The sequence below is a fragment of the Streptopelia decaocto genome (assembly GCF_964273445.1).
Source record: "Streptopelia decaocto genome assembly, chromosome: 2".
Taxonomy (NCBI): domain Eukaryota; kingdom Metazoa; phylum Chordata; class Aves; order Columbiformes; family Columbidae; genus Streptopelia; species Streptopelia decaocto.
The window spans coordinates 87,052,288-87,068,767 of NC_138655.1; the positions used below are offsets into that span (position 1 = coordinate 87,052,288).

Consider the following 16,480-nt stretch of genomic DNA (forward strand, 5'->3'; position numbering starts at 1 on the left):
AATTGCTCTTATAGTTTCAACTGAACTACTATAGAACTATCAGATGAGTTTTTAGTATTCCCCACAGAGTTAGCATATGGGTACAAGCACTGCCCATTTGCTTATCGGTGTCCCCATTAGAATGACTTTAACGGTATAATTTTTCATTTTTAATTAACGAGGCAGAGCCAGGAACATAATAGTTTTTAATTTTCTGTTGTATTCTTCAGTAGAACAAAGGCAGGGATATTTACTGTTGCAAGGAGTTAAACTTGAGAAAATCTAGTCAAAGCTCTCTAAGTTGCTCTCTCCTCTGCCCCAAGCAGGGAAAGCATTGTGTGTGGAGGCCACAGGTAGACCCCATGAGGGTGATGACCTCAAACTGTGTTTCATTGCCAGTGTCTAATATTTTGGGTTCCACTTGTTCTAAGAAATTCTATATTTAAACTCCTCACAGCTCAGGGCACTAATGAAAGATCTCTTTTGGGCATGTTTTAATAGCATCTGGTGTTCTTAACTGCAGTGTTAATTGCAAGTGTATAAAGCCAGTTACTGTACAAAGGTTATTGTTTTGTTCACCATTTCATTTATCCACATTATGTTTTCTAGTGTTGTAGAAATGAAGCAGTGAGTATTCGCTGCTGCTTTAATCTAGTTGGAATATATAGTTCCAAGAGTTACCAGGGCTTGTTTTGTGAGAATTTGAATTATGGGTGGCATGTCTGGTTCCAGATGGGGTGTCCCACAACAGAGGGTACATGCCTCTGCTCCTGAAGAGAACCTTAAAAACAGGACTGTCATATGGGCTCCTGTGCAGTTCTGGGATGAGTATTCAACTGCATGCCTCCTGTTCTCCTACCTGGCAAGTAAAGACAAACACCAGTTTCTGAAATGGACTCTTTAGTACCTACTTACTGTCAGGAGGGATAGGAGGAGAAGCCAGGCTTGCTACTCCATGCTACATCCTCTTTTCAGATAGTTGTAGAGATTGATAAGGTCTCCCCTCAGCCTCCTTTTCTCCAGTCTAAACGGCCCCAGCTCACTGAGCTGCTCATCAGACTTGTGCTCCAGACCCCTCACCAGCTTCGTCACCCTCCTCTGCACTCTTTCCAGCACCTCAATGTCTTTTTTATGATGAGGGACCCAAAACTGAACACAGGATTCAAGTTGTGGCCTCATCAGTGCCGAGTACAGGGCGACAATCACTTCTCTAGTGCTGCTGGCCACAGTATTGCTGATATAAGCCAAGATGCTGTTGGCCTTTTTGGCCACCTGGGCACACTGCTGGCTCATGTTCAGCTGGCTGTCAATCAACACCCCCAGATCCTTTTCCCCCAGGCAGCTGTCCAGCCGCTCTTCCCTGAGCCTGTAGCGCTGCCTGGGGTTGTTGTGACCCAAGTGCAGGACCCGGCACTTGGCCCTGTTAAACCTCATACAATTGGCCTCAGCCCAATGATCCAGCCTGTCCAGATCCGTCTGTATGGCCTTCCTACTCTCCAGCAGATCAACTCTCCCACCCAACTTGGTGTCATCTGCAAACTTACTGAGGGTGCACTTGATCCCCTTGTCCTGATCATTGATAAAGAGATTAAACAGAACTGGCCCCAATACTGAGCCCTGGGGAACACCACTCATGACCGACCATCACCTGGATTTGGCTCCGTTCACCACCACTCTTTGGGCCCGGCCATCCAGCCAGTTCTTTATCCATCGCAGAGTTCACCCATCCAGACCATGAGCTGCAGCTTCTCCAGGAGAATGCTGTGGGATATGGTGTCAAAGGCCTTGCTGTGAAGTCTAAGCACACAACATCCACAGCCTTTCCCTCATCTACTAGGTGGTTACCTTCTCATAGAATGAGATCAGGTTGGTCAGGCAGGACCTGCCTTTCATAAACTCATGCTGACTGGACCTGATCATGTGGTTTTCTCGTATGTGCCGTGTGATGTCACTCAAGATGAGCTGCTCCACAGCCTTCCCTGGCACCAAGGTCAGACTGACAGGTCTGTAGTTCCCCATATCCTCTTTCCAGCCCTTCTTATAGATGGGTGTCACATTTGCCAACTTCCAGTCAACTGGGACCTCCTCAGTTAGCCAGGACTGTTGATAAATGATGGAAAGTGGCTTGGTGAGCACCTCTACCAGCTCCGTCAGAACCCTTGGGTGGATCCCATCTGGCTCCATAGCCTTGTGTGTGTCTCAGTGGTGTAGCAGGTGATGTAGAAGATGGCAGGACAAGAGGAAGACAACCACAGGCTGCTACGAGTTTGCTGAGTTGTTCTGTGGAGAATGTTCACTGCTGAAAAGTATATTTGGGTTGTGTTAGTGTGATAGGCATAAGTAGAGAAGAAAGACAGAATCATTAAACAAAGCAGGGTAAAACTTATACCTTGCTTTAAAAAGCCCTATGGAAGTACGAATGCTGTCCAGTTCATACACACTTGCATTTTGGCTTTTTGTTATTCTTATTTCCAGTCTGCATGGCATTTTTTCCTAGACAACTTCCTAGGGAGAGAAAACAATGGTCAAAATACTTCATACGTTATTCTAAGGTTGTGGGTGATTGGAGTAAGATAGCTGTAAAAATTGTTTCAGAATTGAAACATCATTGGGAAAAACTAAGGTAGCAAATGGGATAACTTGGATGCCTTATATTTAAAGAGCACTTTCTCTTAGGTGATAAGCGTAAAAAGTTTTTGCATGTAGGAAATTACCATGTGTGGAAGAAGTAACAAGCTTGTAGTAACAGGGCTCTCATTACCTGAAGTTAAGATAGTAAGAACTTAATCTTGGGTTTGTATAGTTCTGAATCTTTAACTACAGAAGGAATCGATTTCGTTTTAATTAAAATTTTAAAGAAAAAAGGTTGTGGCTGTTTCTGGAGACAAATTTAAATACAAAACACTGGGACACGATGTTTGCTCATCCCTGTGCTCCTGCAGTAGCTTTTTGGTACCATTTGGTTGGTAATGACTAATTCTTCAGTCAGGGTTCCTCAGTAGCACATATTAAAGCCAAATGGGTCAGTTTAGAAAAGCTGCTTGCAGCACTTCTTTGTGGTTCTGTATTTAATACGCTTCAGGTGCTACAGCACTGTACTAATCTAAGACTTGCACCACCTCGCTGTCTGGATTCCAAAAGTTACTTTTATGTATGTTATCAAGCAATTATCTACATTGGACATAGTGTCTCTCTATTAGTAGCACTTCATTCACTGAAATAATTACTTTGTGCTTTGCTGTTGTACCACTAGCAGGATGTATAATCCAGCTGGCACTTTGGATTGGATGTATTCCAGATAAGCAAGAGGAGGATGCTTCTCTAGTGTAAATTACTGAGTGTGGTTAATCATAACTGATGGCAGATATTAATCAGATTAGCAATAGCTTTTAACTGTAGGAAAAAACATTTTTGCTATGGCAGTTTACTTTTAATTGCCTCAAAATTAGAAGAGTTGTGGGCTTTTGTGGTTGGGTTTTGTAGTTTTGTTGGGTTGGTTTTGTGTGGGGTTTTTTTAAATTATTATTAACAAATTGTATCAGATTTCATGTACTTAAGTACATTATTTTAGAAGTGGTAAATGTAAAAATATTTGTTTTATGGAATACTTTTCATTTAAAGTAGACATGGTCTTTAGTAGCAAGAACTTTGCCTTCTGAACTATAACATTAGAAGACCTGTTTTTGTAATGCTGGCATTGGAAACAGTTATGCATTTTCATAAGAAATTTCAGCATTAATAGTAACTGGAGAAGGACTTGCTATTGATTAAGTTCAGTATCGCCCACTGCAGTCTAGTGTATTATATAACTTCAACAATCTCCTTTCTACTCTTGTTTCTGTAACATAATTTAATCTAGCTAAGTGATGATAGCGAGTACAGTGCATTCAGTCTTCCCTTGTAATTTCTTATGTTATTTTTGACTTACTCTCTGAGTGTGAAAGATTTAAAGAAATAAAAAGGGCTGTAAATTACTCTGGGAAAGAACATAGTATTGATAAATTTCTGAATGTCATTCTTTCAAATACAGCTTTAAGGCTTCTTACCTCTGGATTTGATGTGAGGCTTTACAGCAGTGTGTTTCTCCAGCAGAACTAAATTATGGTGATTTGTTGTACCTTTAGTCTGTAAATTACCTTACTCAAACTGGAACAACAGAGTCTCTTGTTGATACCGAAAGGTATAAAGACTGATGGTGAACAAATATAGTCTTTAAAATGTCAACTGTTCATTTTTTTAACATTAACCTTTTTCTCAGCTCCCAAAGGAACTGTCTTCTGAAGCGTTTGACAAGACTATTTTAAGAGCACTAAATCAGGGTTTTCAGAAGAGGGAAGAACGAAGGCATGCTGATCTTGAGCCCATAATCAGGTAAATATTTTAGCAAATAAAAAACTAGATCACACTTAGGGACAGTGGAAATTCTGCTGTCTGAACATAATTTCTGAAGAAAATGGGAAGGCAATGATGAAATAGATACCCTTAACTCTTTTTTTCTTTTCTTTAAATTGAGGCTTTTATTAGAGTTTAATGGATTACTTATTTAGAAGTAATCATACAATTCTGAAAATACTTTTCCTGAGCAACATTATATGGCAATGATTGATACTTCAGCATGGGTCTTGCCTCCATTATACAAGAGTATATTTAGAAGTATTAGAAACAGTAACTCAAAGCACCTGTGTTCTAATTTTATGACAGAATAGAATGAAAGAGCAGAATTTGGAAAAGAATGAACAGTAATAGTGAAACATGTATGTAAAATTAAAATGTAGCTCACACATTTGGAAGAAAAGGGCCCATACCTCATAATCTTCTGTCTAGCAGTGAGGGTGCTTGCTGGGGTGTGGGACTTGTTGGTCAAATCCTGTAACTCAGAACAGCAATAGGAATTTGGGTGAGCCTCCCTGTTCTGTTTGTTTGTTACAGAGATCTTGTTATGTTTATTCTTTCCTGTCCAGGTTTTTCAACCTTGTTCAAAACAAATTATTCATCAAGTTAGACAGTGTCTCTTGAGTTAGGGTACTTGACACTCAAATACTGACATTATAGGTGAATTCAACTTTGTATTTAGCCGAATAAACATATTTAAGGAACAGGCATGTTGTTTTGGGAAATGAAATGTTAGAATATAAAGTACAGTGCTTTTTTGACTGAATCCAAACTCTTCTTTGATAAAATGTCACAGGTGTGTAAAAAGTTTGAATTGGGATGGCTCAAAAACATATACCTTTTACATTTAAAAAATTCTTTGTATCAATTTCTTGTATTGGCCATACTTTGACCTTACACTAGAACTGAACAACAAAGCTCCGAAGTAGCATTTAACATTTTTTATGCTGAATATGCAAGTTCCAATGTTTGGACTTCTTAAGAGCTGCCTGCTTTGCTCTTAAATGGTACTGTAGTAAATGTTTGGGTTCTTCCTATGGAGTATTACTTACAGTTTAACCATCTCTCACTTAAATTGCAGGCAGCTATTTTCAAATACATCGCAAGCTTTTCTGCAGAATCAGAGAGTATACAACTTCTTCCAATCAATTTCATCAGAATCTTTGCACACTCACAGTAAGAAATATCCTAGTACTGTTTTATATATCAAAAAGTCTATAAAAAGCTATTATTCTTGTCATTACTAGTTATGTTTTTGTAATTACGTGGTCTTGTTACATTGTATTCCGCTGGTCCTATTTGATCTCCTTGCCAATGAATAGTCACTTCAGCTCATGCTTTGGACAGTGGGAACGTGCTATGTAGCATCAGCTTGTGTTATTTTCTTTCTTTCTTCTCCTCTGTACCATCATACTATTAAAATAGGTAATTATGAATTGAGTATGTGCAACAGTTTGAGACTTTTTCCTTTTAGGAAACCTTAAATTTTGGAAAAAAACTTGAGCTGACAAAAAAAAATCCCATCTGTTTTTATTTATTTGTTTGTTGATTTTGTAGATGAAGCATTTGTCTTGATATTTAAACTTCAGATTCATTTTGAATTCACAGTACCTAAATAGTGGGATGCCCCTAATATTAGAACATACAGAGTCTTGTTCAGAGTATTTGCATTGCAGAGATTTCCTTGGTGAACCCTCTTGCCTACTTGTGTATTACAAACTGTCTGTGCAACTTAAGCCTAGTTTCTCTGTATGGATGCCTTAGGATGTGGTCTTTGTTTCTGCTGAATCCTTCCTCTTCCAGTGCATGCTACTATGACAGTTAAGGCACTGACTGTGAGGCCATTGTCTCAGAAGTTGCAGAAATTCTTAGTCAGGAATTGAAGAAGTTGGAGTTTTCAGACTGCTTATATGCGTTTGGAAGAAAATAGAGAAATGACGGCTGACTTTAAGTTGAAATTATGTGTGTGATCTATGACAAATGTATTCATTCTGTTATCAGATGGAGGCCTTGTGATTAGGGTAGAAGCTGTAGATCATGTGATTTAGGACATTCTTACATGGCAGTTTCATGAAAAAGTTAAGCTAATGAGGTTCAGGATGGTTGTGAAACAGTCTGGAATTTACTGCTGTGAAAATTCTGACAACTTTTGTTTTGCTGCAAGGGAAGGAAAGAGTTTCCAAAGTCCAGAAAGATTTGCAGTAATGATAGGCACGCTGCACAAGGTGTGCATATTTTAGTCTGTAGATTACACCTAGGTGGGAAAAACTTGGAAATGTATTGGTTTACATTATTATAATTTGAAAAGGGCTGAAAGGAGCCAGTGCTGAGTTCCATCACGATAGACTTGACTGCGTCAGTGCAGAAATTATCTGTGGGGTAGGTAGATCAGAAGGGTAAAACAGCCAAATGTCAATTCTGTAGGAAGTCTTACAGATCGTAGCATGATCATAAATAATTTGTATAGTAATAAATAATTAATTGGGTATGTGAAAGTTCACGAGGATTTGTCAGAACTAGAATGCATGACAGGATGAGGAACTTAATTGTGTAGCAGAGAGGAGGAAAAACTCCAGTGAAAGATGACTTAATTCTTCAAATACCTAAGAGTCATAATGATCTGTTCTCTCTGATGGATGAGGCAAAAAGCACTAGGCTTAACTTGCTATGAGAAAGATTAGGACCAGGGGCAGACAAGAATCTGGTGATTACCTGCCAAGTCCAAAGCAGCAAGGCAGGTCTGAGATGAAAGCAGAAAAACAAGTCAGTAGATCAGGGTTGAGAACAGGATCAGCGAGGTACGTGGCCAGGCACAGGCATGGCTGCAGTGCACCCCAGGCAAGGGCCTGAGCTCGAATGCAGCTCCCCAGCCAAAGGATGGGGGCCCTGGATGAGGTCACTCCCAGTTCTTTTCCCAGCAGCCTCACCCAAAATTGCAAAACTGCACTGTGTTGGATTGGTTCTTGAGCACAGCCCGTTAAAGTACTTGGGAGGGCCAGGGGAGAGGTTGCAAAGCTCTGGTGTTGTTCAGGGCCCTGATATTGAGGTTGATCTTAAAAAAGGTTTGGTGAAGACAAATAGTGCAATCAGTTTAAGCATAGGTGGTTTTCTTTTGAGAAGGGGGACTGGATGACTTGTCTGGGGTAACTCAAAAGTGCATTTCCTATGGTGCAGGCTAATAGAAGCTGTACTAAGACAAAGGTAGTCACCCTGCTCGTTGCCGAAATCACCAGAATTAAACAGCTCATGAGGTTTTTATTGGTGGTCTCCGTTTTTCTAAGTTTCCTGTTCAGCATTCCTGAAATCCTCCTAATACTTGCAATTGCAACTTAACCCATGGTGGAAGCGTATCTTTTAAGTGAATCGCATCATAGTTCTGAAATTGCACATGCAGAATTAATTGACAGATGAAGCAGTTGTGGCTTAAATTGGCCTTCAGTCACTATTTAGAGTTGGGGGTAAAAATTTCACAGAAAAACAAAAATATTCATTCTGAAGGACTTGAATACTATAAGTATGGAAATGAATTCTATGTTCAGTGAAAGGTCTTTATACCTTAAATAATAGTTTGGATCTCACACTGAATAGTATATTCCGTAAGCGTAATTATGCCGCCATGGTTCCATTAAGGAGGAAGTCAGTTAGCTCTCCCCTGATTCATAATGTCAGTTATTTTGGATACTTTTTCAGGCTGGAGTAGACTTTCAATTCCAAAAGACTTTATTAGAGCATGATCTCTGGGGCCTTAGTATGTTTGATGCAGACAATATTCAGAAGGATCTTCCTATCGATGTTTCAAGCTCCTAAGCAACAGTTTTCAGATACTTTTACCTGCACTAACTTGGAACTTTTTGAGAGGGAAAGAGTAGACTCCTAGAGTTAGATTTATTATCAAACTTAGTCCTTTTTCAGAGCATGGCAGTGGTATTTTTGCAACAAACCTGTAAATCTTATTGCCCCTTCTTTTTCCCATCCCATTTGGCATAATAAGGCAAAAATTGTGCACGAAGACTGTGTTAAAGGCACTAGAAAACTTTAGCCTGAATTAAGTCTCCTTTGGCAGGTGGATGATTTGACAATGGAGGAGTGTAACTTGTTGCAGAAAAATTCTAGTAATTATAATTGGTTTCCACCCATTTCCTGCTGTAACACGAAAAATATTATTAAAAAATCTAAAGGACAGGATAATAGGAATATTTCTAAAACTATAATCACAATCCCAGCCTTTTGAAATTGTACCATAGCTTTATAATTGTTTTGTGCACTCTTCAAATTAAAAGTATCTTAATAGAGTGTTTACTCATAGAGATGTCCTGCTTTGAAGGAGAGTTCAAATTACTGCCACATGCAAACCAGTAATTTAGTCTTCCATCTCCCTAGCTTCCAGTTTAGTGCAAACATTCAGGAACTGTCTAGTTGTTCAAGATCTATAAAGTTACTACGTGAACTTTATTCTCTGCAGGTAACTTACAACCCTCTTTGAAGACGGTTAAGGCACCAGAACACTTCAAGGAGGACAGTTCAGAAGCTTCAAGTCAGGAGGAAGGTAGTTGTGTACTCAAAGGTGGTTCTTCTGTGAGAAATGTTGCCACACTCAATTCTGGAAATCATGCAGTTGACTGATTTCTTCATTGGTACAAAGCTGAGAGATTTGAATGAAATGTGTTATGTAAATGAAGATTTTTTTTGTATACTGTCAGCAGTTTCTTTAGGGGATTGCTGTATAATCCAAAGAGTGGGAGTGTTTGTAGACAGCTCAGAGGTAGAAGATCACAGCTGTGTTGAGCAACCAGGAACATATACTTTACAGTTTACTTGAGCCAAGATTGTTTGTAGCTTTTCATGTCTTTACCTGTTCTTCAGTCACCGAGGTTAGGAGTTGAGTGCGACATTTCAAGGGTATGCAGACTTTTTTTTTTCCAAATTTGTCTGGCTTTTAAGTTTTACACAGAAAGGATGTTCAAGTTTTCTTATTTTTAACCTGTGTTGTTTTTGCACTCTGGAATGTTAATAAGGACTCTTCATTGTTTGGGACTGTAATGAGTATTGATGACAGTCTGAAAGCTGTTTCTTCCTAATACCTCAAAACCAGTTCACATGTGGAAGCATCAGCCTCTAGTCACTGGTCAGTAATTTCATTCTGAAAGGAATAGCGAGACAGTTTTGCTTTGTTTTCAGTAGCAAATGAGTATGAGCCTCCGGTAGGTGGAAAGGATGAGAAATAGGGATTGACAGGTGAGCGTGGACCACTGAACACTTAGACAAGCTTTCACAGAATGACACCACCTTCATCCTGTTACGCCTTAATAACTAATAAGAACCTTGTGGTTAATCTTATGTGCAATCAGTAATCCAAATATGAAGTTCAGACAGCTTTTTCTGATTTTAAAAAATTATTACCATATTCTTTTTTAGAGTTCAAAATGCAGGAGTAAATTTACAATATACGTGGAAATTGCTCATAGTGTTTTATATACTGTCCTAAAAAAAATCTCTTCACCTGATGAGATTACAAATGCATTTCACCTTTTGTGCCATTTTAGTGAAGTGCTACCAGAAGTTTAAAAATTGTGAGGTGGTTTGTTTTTTTTTTTTTAATAACAATTTAGACATGTAGCACTGAAAGGAGTTCAGGCAAAATGATAACTACCAAGAAGGCCAAAATCATCAACAGAAGGAATTAAGAGAAGTCACTTTTGTTAAAATTTAACAGTTCCCTTAAAGAAAAGGGTAGACTATGTCTCTAAAGTTCTTGTTTCTTGTTTGAGGCATTATCTCTTTTTATGTCAAATGGATTTGTAAAGCTTTACTTGCGTAGTGAACTTTGAGGTTCAGAATGCAATACTTCTGTGTAAGACTTGTCTTTATTCACAGCATGTGTGACATGGTTTTGAGATTAATTGTAGCAGTTCAGAAAAAAAGTATGAAATTCTGTACTTTTCTGACTTAATCCTTTTTTCTTTCACCATCCTTTCATACTGGCTGATATTCGGTCATGCCTTTAGTCCTCATGGTTAAATATAGGGGTGAGCAAACATAAACAGTTGTTATAGTTCCTATTTTTGTGTTGCATTCTTCTGTGAAATGGAAGGTAAAGACTCTTGATTATACTGTCTGTACAGACCGATCTGTCCTCTATGCAACACCTGATAATTTCAGCACTGTAAATTAAGCATAGCCTGTTTAACAGAGTTGTCTTCTGCTAAGTGACTGGTAATGCTGGAAAGATGAATTAGTTGGATTGATCTAAAAGAAGAAATAGGAATTGCTATTGAAATTATGCCTTGTTGATTTTTTTTCCAGATGTAATGCAACACACAGCAGTTCACAAGAAACATAATGGAAAAAGTCCTGTTGCCAAGTAGGTACTAGGATATAATTTGACGATGCTACATTTCTTAACCTCATTTTTTAGTGCTTTGAGAGTGTTTCCTTCTAGACGAAAGCTTGTTTGTGGCGTTCCTGTTTGGTTGGAATGGGGTGTTCTTGTTTTGATTTCTGTTGTTTGAGGGGGCGTTATTAATTTAATCTGTATGTGAAAAATATTTCAAAAGATCCTGTTTCTAAATCTGTAGGCCTAGGTCATTCGGAACTCTCTTCTTTCCCAAATTTTGTGAATCTTCACTACTCGAGTTGATGTTTTGTGTTTATAAGCTAAGTAACGTAAGTTCGTATGTGTACGCTGAAAATTTCTAGTGCTGTTGTTTGTAAGCTTTTCTTCAGTGGCTTCAAAGATGACCTTACAGGAGAAGTTAGTCCATTCTTTACCTTTCTTAGTGGCAGAAGCATGTATACCTTGTTGGTTTATGTCCCTCGTAAGTCTAAGTGCTTCTTAACCATATTAAAATAGTTTATGTATGCTTTCAGATATATGAACTACGTAATATGAATTCACCCATTAATGTATTTTGACCAGAAACTTTGGATATGTTTGCACATAGTTCTGTGGTTACAGAACTATATTAAGAGGAAAAAAATAATACAAAATGTATTGTGGTGTATAGGTTTGTTCTGTGTTGTTTTATCTGTGAAATGTATGTATCTCAGAGGTGGGAGGGAATTACCTGGAATTACAATAATTAGAATATAACCATAGCATAAACCAATGTTGATTAAGGTTCACAGATTTTTAAGACAAGATTCTTGTGAAATTACCATTTTGACAACTTAGTAGTTTGTTTCTATTTTTTAACCCTCCTACACTCTCATCTTGCATTTCTTCAAGAAGAGAATGTCATCTTGACAAAATCTCTGATTATACTTACAGCCTACTATGAAGTCGTAAAAGCAGGATCCAAACTTAGTAGGCTGTAGTTACTAATTAAAAAAAAAAAAAAGTCTTATTCATTGTATAATTATACAAAAGCTGGCTGTAGTTTAGGATGTATCTTTCAGGTAGGAAAGAAAGGGACAAGCCTTTCCACAAACTTCTGTGGTAGAAACTCCTCTTGCTAGCTATTCATTTTCTGTTTATTTAAGAAGGGAAAATGCGTTGACTACTTTACCACTAGAGGTCTTTTAGTCCTCTCCTGTTTGCGTTATGTCTGTCTTCTGAAAATCTGTGCCTGATATTTATAGGTTCTAAAGAAATGGCACTGAGTGAAATTTTTATCTTTTAAATATGTATAAATCTGTCTAGAGTGAAGAGCAGTTAATCTCAAATAACACTGGTACAGCTCAGAAAGATTGGTACATTACATCTCTCTACCTTTTGTTTTAATTCAGTGTGGCAGCCTTACACTTGCAAAGGTCCAAAAATTTATTGGTAGGAATGAGATCAGACATATGAAATAAAAAAATTAGCAGTATCACAGCTTCCATAAAATTACTGCAAATTTGGCAGTGAATTCACTTAACTCCATTTGGCAGAAGTTTCTAAAGTGGCCTTGCTTACATCTCTGCAGTCAGGGGCTCATGTCTGTATCTTGGGGCCTTCTTGGGTTCTCACCATTTTCTTAAACTATTTCTTTAATATTCTATTGTACATTTTTAAAGTAGTTTGAGTACTTAATTCCAGAGGTGTTTAGTTAGCTGCTACTGGAGCTTCAGCATATCTGCCATCGTGGGAACTGAGTAACATTTCATATTGCAGTAACCTTCATGAAGCGGCTTGCCAACAGACCTGAAGTGTTTCAATTATCAGCATAAGTATTTTGCTAAGAATTTAAAAGTAGTAACTCCTTTTCTTTTTAGTGGTGTTTGTATGTTTTTGTTTTGCTTTGGCATCCAGTCAGCAGGAGGGCATGCCTTTGTATGACAGATGAAAATCTCAAGGTCCATGTGCCCTACTGACTCTTGTCAGAACCCTGACTGTTTTTCCAGCGGTCTTTGTGGACCATTGCTCTCAGACCTAGTTAAATATTGCTTCTGACCAGCTGCTGTTAAGAGAAGTTTCAGTGGAAGGCATTATATATATGCCAAATGTAACTCCCCTTTCCCAGCACTGCTCAAAACTAAAGATCCTGAAGGTAAAAATATAAAGCAGGATGTCTTATTTAGAAATTCAAACAAGCACAGGTGCAGTATGATCTGTAAGTAGCCATGCGCTACTCTTCTTAAATGTTTCATGAGTTCTGAAATAGGGATTCCAAAGTAATTCCAATAAGAAGAAAGAAGATGGATTCAGAATACATTTCTATCTGGAAAATTTCCCTATGCCTGGTATGAAAAAGGCAAACAAAAACACTTTGTGTGCAGAAATATCCACAGAAACTCTTCTCTCAAGTGCTGTTTTCTACAAATCCTGTTGTTCTGAATTTTGCGTTAAATTGTAGTAGACAAATGAAAAAGGAACTCCAATTGTGTTCAGATCACTGGTATAACTTCAGAGCACAAGAATTCCTGTAACTTACATCTTTTAAATCTCTTGAGAATTTCTAGGGTTTTGTGAAAGCAAAATACCACAGTTTCCCAACATGATGCAAAAATGTTATGTTGGTAGGAAGAATCCTGCAAGTTTGTTCACATTGGCATAGCTTTTTGTTTTTTCCTTTCAGCAGCACTAGCAGTGCAAAATGTTCTTCACTGGATAGCCTTAACATACAGCACTCGGAGCAAAATGGGGTTATAGACTGGAGAAGAAAAAGCTGTATTGTCCAGCAGCACCCAGAGCACTGTACAAACCTACTTGACCAGGTGCGTTGCTTTTTTTTCTTTAGAGCGATATTCTGAGACACTTGAGAAGATTTGTCCCCTACATATTATTAGATTTAGCTTTAAAAGATGAAGAACCCTGCTAAAATTGTACAAATAAGGGTCAAAGCTCAAGTTACCACTGACTTACCTCACTTAGAAAAACACTCATAATTACTTAAAAGTTGTGTATTTAGTTTATGAATTTGTAAATAAAATTTCCCAATAGGATATAAGTAATCAGAAAAGTCTAGTGTTCATTTATAATCAGACACTTCCATGTTATTGTAACATTGTCATCAGATGGAATTTCGTAATGCCTGGGGTATTTGTGTTATTGCAAGGAACAAACTAGAAGCTGTATTAATAACCAAACCATATTAATGCTACAGTAGGCACAACAGATTAAACATATTCTTTCTGTCTTACCTGCATCATCAAAATAACTTTACTATTAATATTTCTTGAAAAATGGAATCGCTAGACGCATATACACTTTTCATGAGATTTCTGTCGCTTCAGTGGTGAATTTTGGTGTGAGTACAGCTGAGAATAACCATCTATAAATAAAATCACTGTTTGCTCACTGTTACATCTGAAAAACCTTGACTGCTTGAATTGCTTAATATTACTCTTATTCTACATGCAGAATTTGACTATTGATTATTATGTGGAGAATAACAAGCTAAACAAAAGCAGTTTCCTTATTTCACAAAGCAGGGTAATTAATCAAGATTTGTTTGTGAAGGTGAAATGGTAGATTGCGTCAAAGCTTGAAATAATGCAAGCTTGAGGCAAGAAAAAAATTAATATACTGAAGCAGAGGAAAAGCTATTTCCTATTTAAAGGATGTCCAAATACAGCATAATAGGACAGAGATTGTTTCTGAGTTTTCATAAGTTTTACTCCTTTGTTAAATATGAGATATTACTAGCAACTAGTAATAGCATCTGCGTAATTATTTAAGTATGCTAGGCTTTCTCTTCTGTGCTTCTAAGTTGTATGCTAGAGTTTAGATTAGCAGCAACCTCCAGTTTAAGGCCGGGTACCTGCTTTGTCACTGTATAAAAATAATTTGCCCCATGTACTTCCCACCCCCCAACCATCAAATAATTCCGTTTTAAACAATTCTGTAGCCCCTTAAGGCTTGTGATTAGCCTTTTTAGTGGGTATGTAATGATACTTTTTTTTTTTTGTTAATCCTCAAGAGAAAAGACAACATGCAAACAAGAATTCGATTGATAGGAATATTTGCAAGTAGTAATTTTCTGAGTGTTTTGCTTATAATATGGTAAATGCAAGGCCTAGATGCACTGCACAAGTAGTTGTTTGTGTGGTTGTAGCACCATGAGCGCACTAGTCTTGGACTCATGGACCTGTCCGTCTAGAAGGGTCTTTTTGTTGTTTTTGTGAAACAAATTCTGTTGTTTGACTAGTGTCTTTGTATTTTCTGGCTAGCATACGGCGGAAAAACGAAGTCTGTCTACAGTAAGCAAGAAGAAAGGAAAGCCACAACTGGAAAAGTAGGTTTCCAATGTATCCAAGTAATCCAGAAACGAAGTTCAGTGCATTCAACCTGATAAAGAGGGTCTACGATCAGTTTGGGGAATTGTTTTGTTATTGTGGAACAAGAGCTGGCATAGTGTGAAGCCAGTCTACATAAAAATCTTACTTTATCTTCTGAAAAGAAGTAACTTGAAAAATATAATGTAATTGTATGCTTTCATTTCCTCAAAATATCAGTTGTCATTTAGCAAAAAGATGAAAGAGCAGAAGTAGGTTCTTAACTGATGCCAGATTGCCTTTTTTCCCTTTATATTTATTTGAAAGTTAAAGGTGTAAAGCTGTCCAGAAAACACTGAAAATCAAATAAGGATTGACAGCAACCTCTAACATTACGCACTGGGTGGTAACTTGCTGAAATGTTGTACTGAAGATAATTTGCACATCAGAGGGCTTCAGAAGATCGGGGGCTTACACAATCCTGCACTGTGAAGAAGTAGAAACATTTCCACCCCTATCTAATACTCTGCCTACTTCCAAGTTGACTTTCTGTCATTTTTGTTACTCTTTAGCCAGATGATTTTCTACTAGTCTGGTGTGACTGTATTACAGGCATGAGCTTTCAAAGATGGCTTCAGAATCAGCCGCACTGTTTCTTTTGTGTGTGTGTTTTCTCTTGTAGATCTTTATTCATCATGTTCAGTAACACTGCTTTCAGTTTAGTTCCTTTACTTAGTTGCTTATTGTCTATATTTGTTGTTATAGCTATTAAATATAAATTTCTAGCCTGGAGTCGCTGCCTTTGTTCACAGTGGCATTATACGTTCATTCATGGTTGGTTATTTGTGGCCATGCATTTGGCAAAAGAAAAAAAGCTACATACAAAAAAAAAAAGGCAAAAAACCACCACCAACATGAAAATTATTTACACAGAGAGAAAACGAAGAAAACTGACTGCCGGTTGAACACCAGGACTAATGGAGTTAGAGTTGCAGCATCACAGCACATCCATACAGGGACAGCAAAAGGTAAGAAGTTTATTTCCCAAGCTGTTTGTAAGAAACAGAATGTCCCCCTTTGCTGGTTTATTCATTGGTCTGAAGTAAAGGGGAAATTACAAGTCTGAAGTCGGTTTTGGTGCCAGTCAGCATGTTGGCTGTCTAGTCTGTGCTTTGCCTGGCTGTATAGAACATACTAGGTTCAGTCTTCTGTATGCAATTGTTTAAGGTATGTCTCTGTTCTTGCATAACTGGAAAAATCGTACTGAAGTCTCTGTAAGTTCCCCTATGTAGGGTAGTAGTTGCAGAAACAGTTAATGTTGGGCTACCTCTATATGAAATTTAGTGGCCCAAGCATGTGAAGGTCCAGCATCTTGTCATTAGTGTTCTCTTTGGAGCTCATTAGTGTCTTCAGCTGTTGTGGAATGGCCCATGAGGAACCTGTGTAAAAACCCTCTGGTGCAAACCATTGATGA

General features: G+C 37.9%; 1 protein-coding gene across 5 annotated transcripts in view; it reads left to right on the plus strand.

Moving 5' to 3' along the window:
• ZCCHC2 (zinc finger CCHC-type containing 2) overlaps positions 1-16,480 on the plus strand; it is a 44,124-nt gene that overhangs the window by 20,748 nt on the left and 6,896 nt on the right. For 2 of the 5 annotated variants that reach the window (XM_082044215.1, XM_082044219.1), the window contains exons 5-11: positions 4,238-4,350; positions 5,453-5,547; positions 8,834-8,917; positions 10,675-10,732; positions 13,368-13,506; positions 14,962-15,026; positions 15,940-16,034. In XM_082044215.1, coding sequence (XP_081900341.1) covers positions 4,238-4,350; positions 5,453-5,547; positions 8,834-8,917; positions 10,675-10,732; positions 13,368-13,506; positions 14,962-15,026; positions 15,940-16,034 — 649 coding nt within the window. The remainder of the gene's footprint in view (positions 1-4,237; positions 4,351-5,452; positions 5,548-8,833; positions 8,918-10,674; positions 10,733-13,367; positions 13,507-14,961; positions 15,027-15,939; positions 16,035-16,480) is intronic. The other 3 variants (XM_082044216.1, XM_082044217.1, XM_082044218.1) reach the window with 3 other exon arrangements.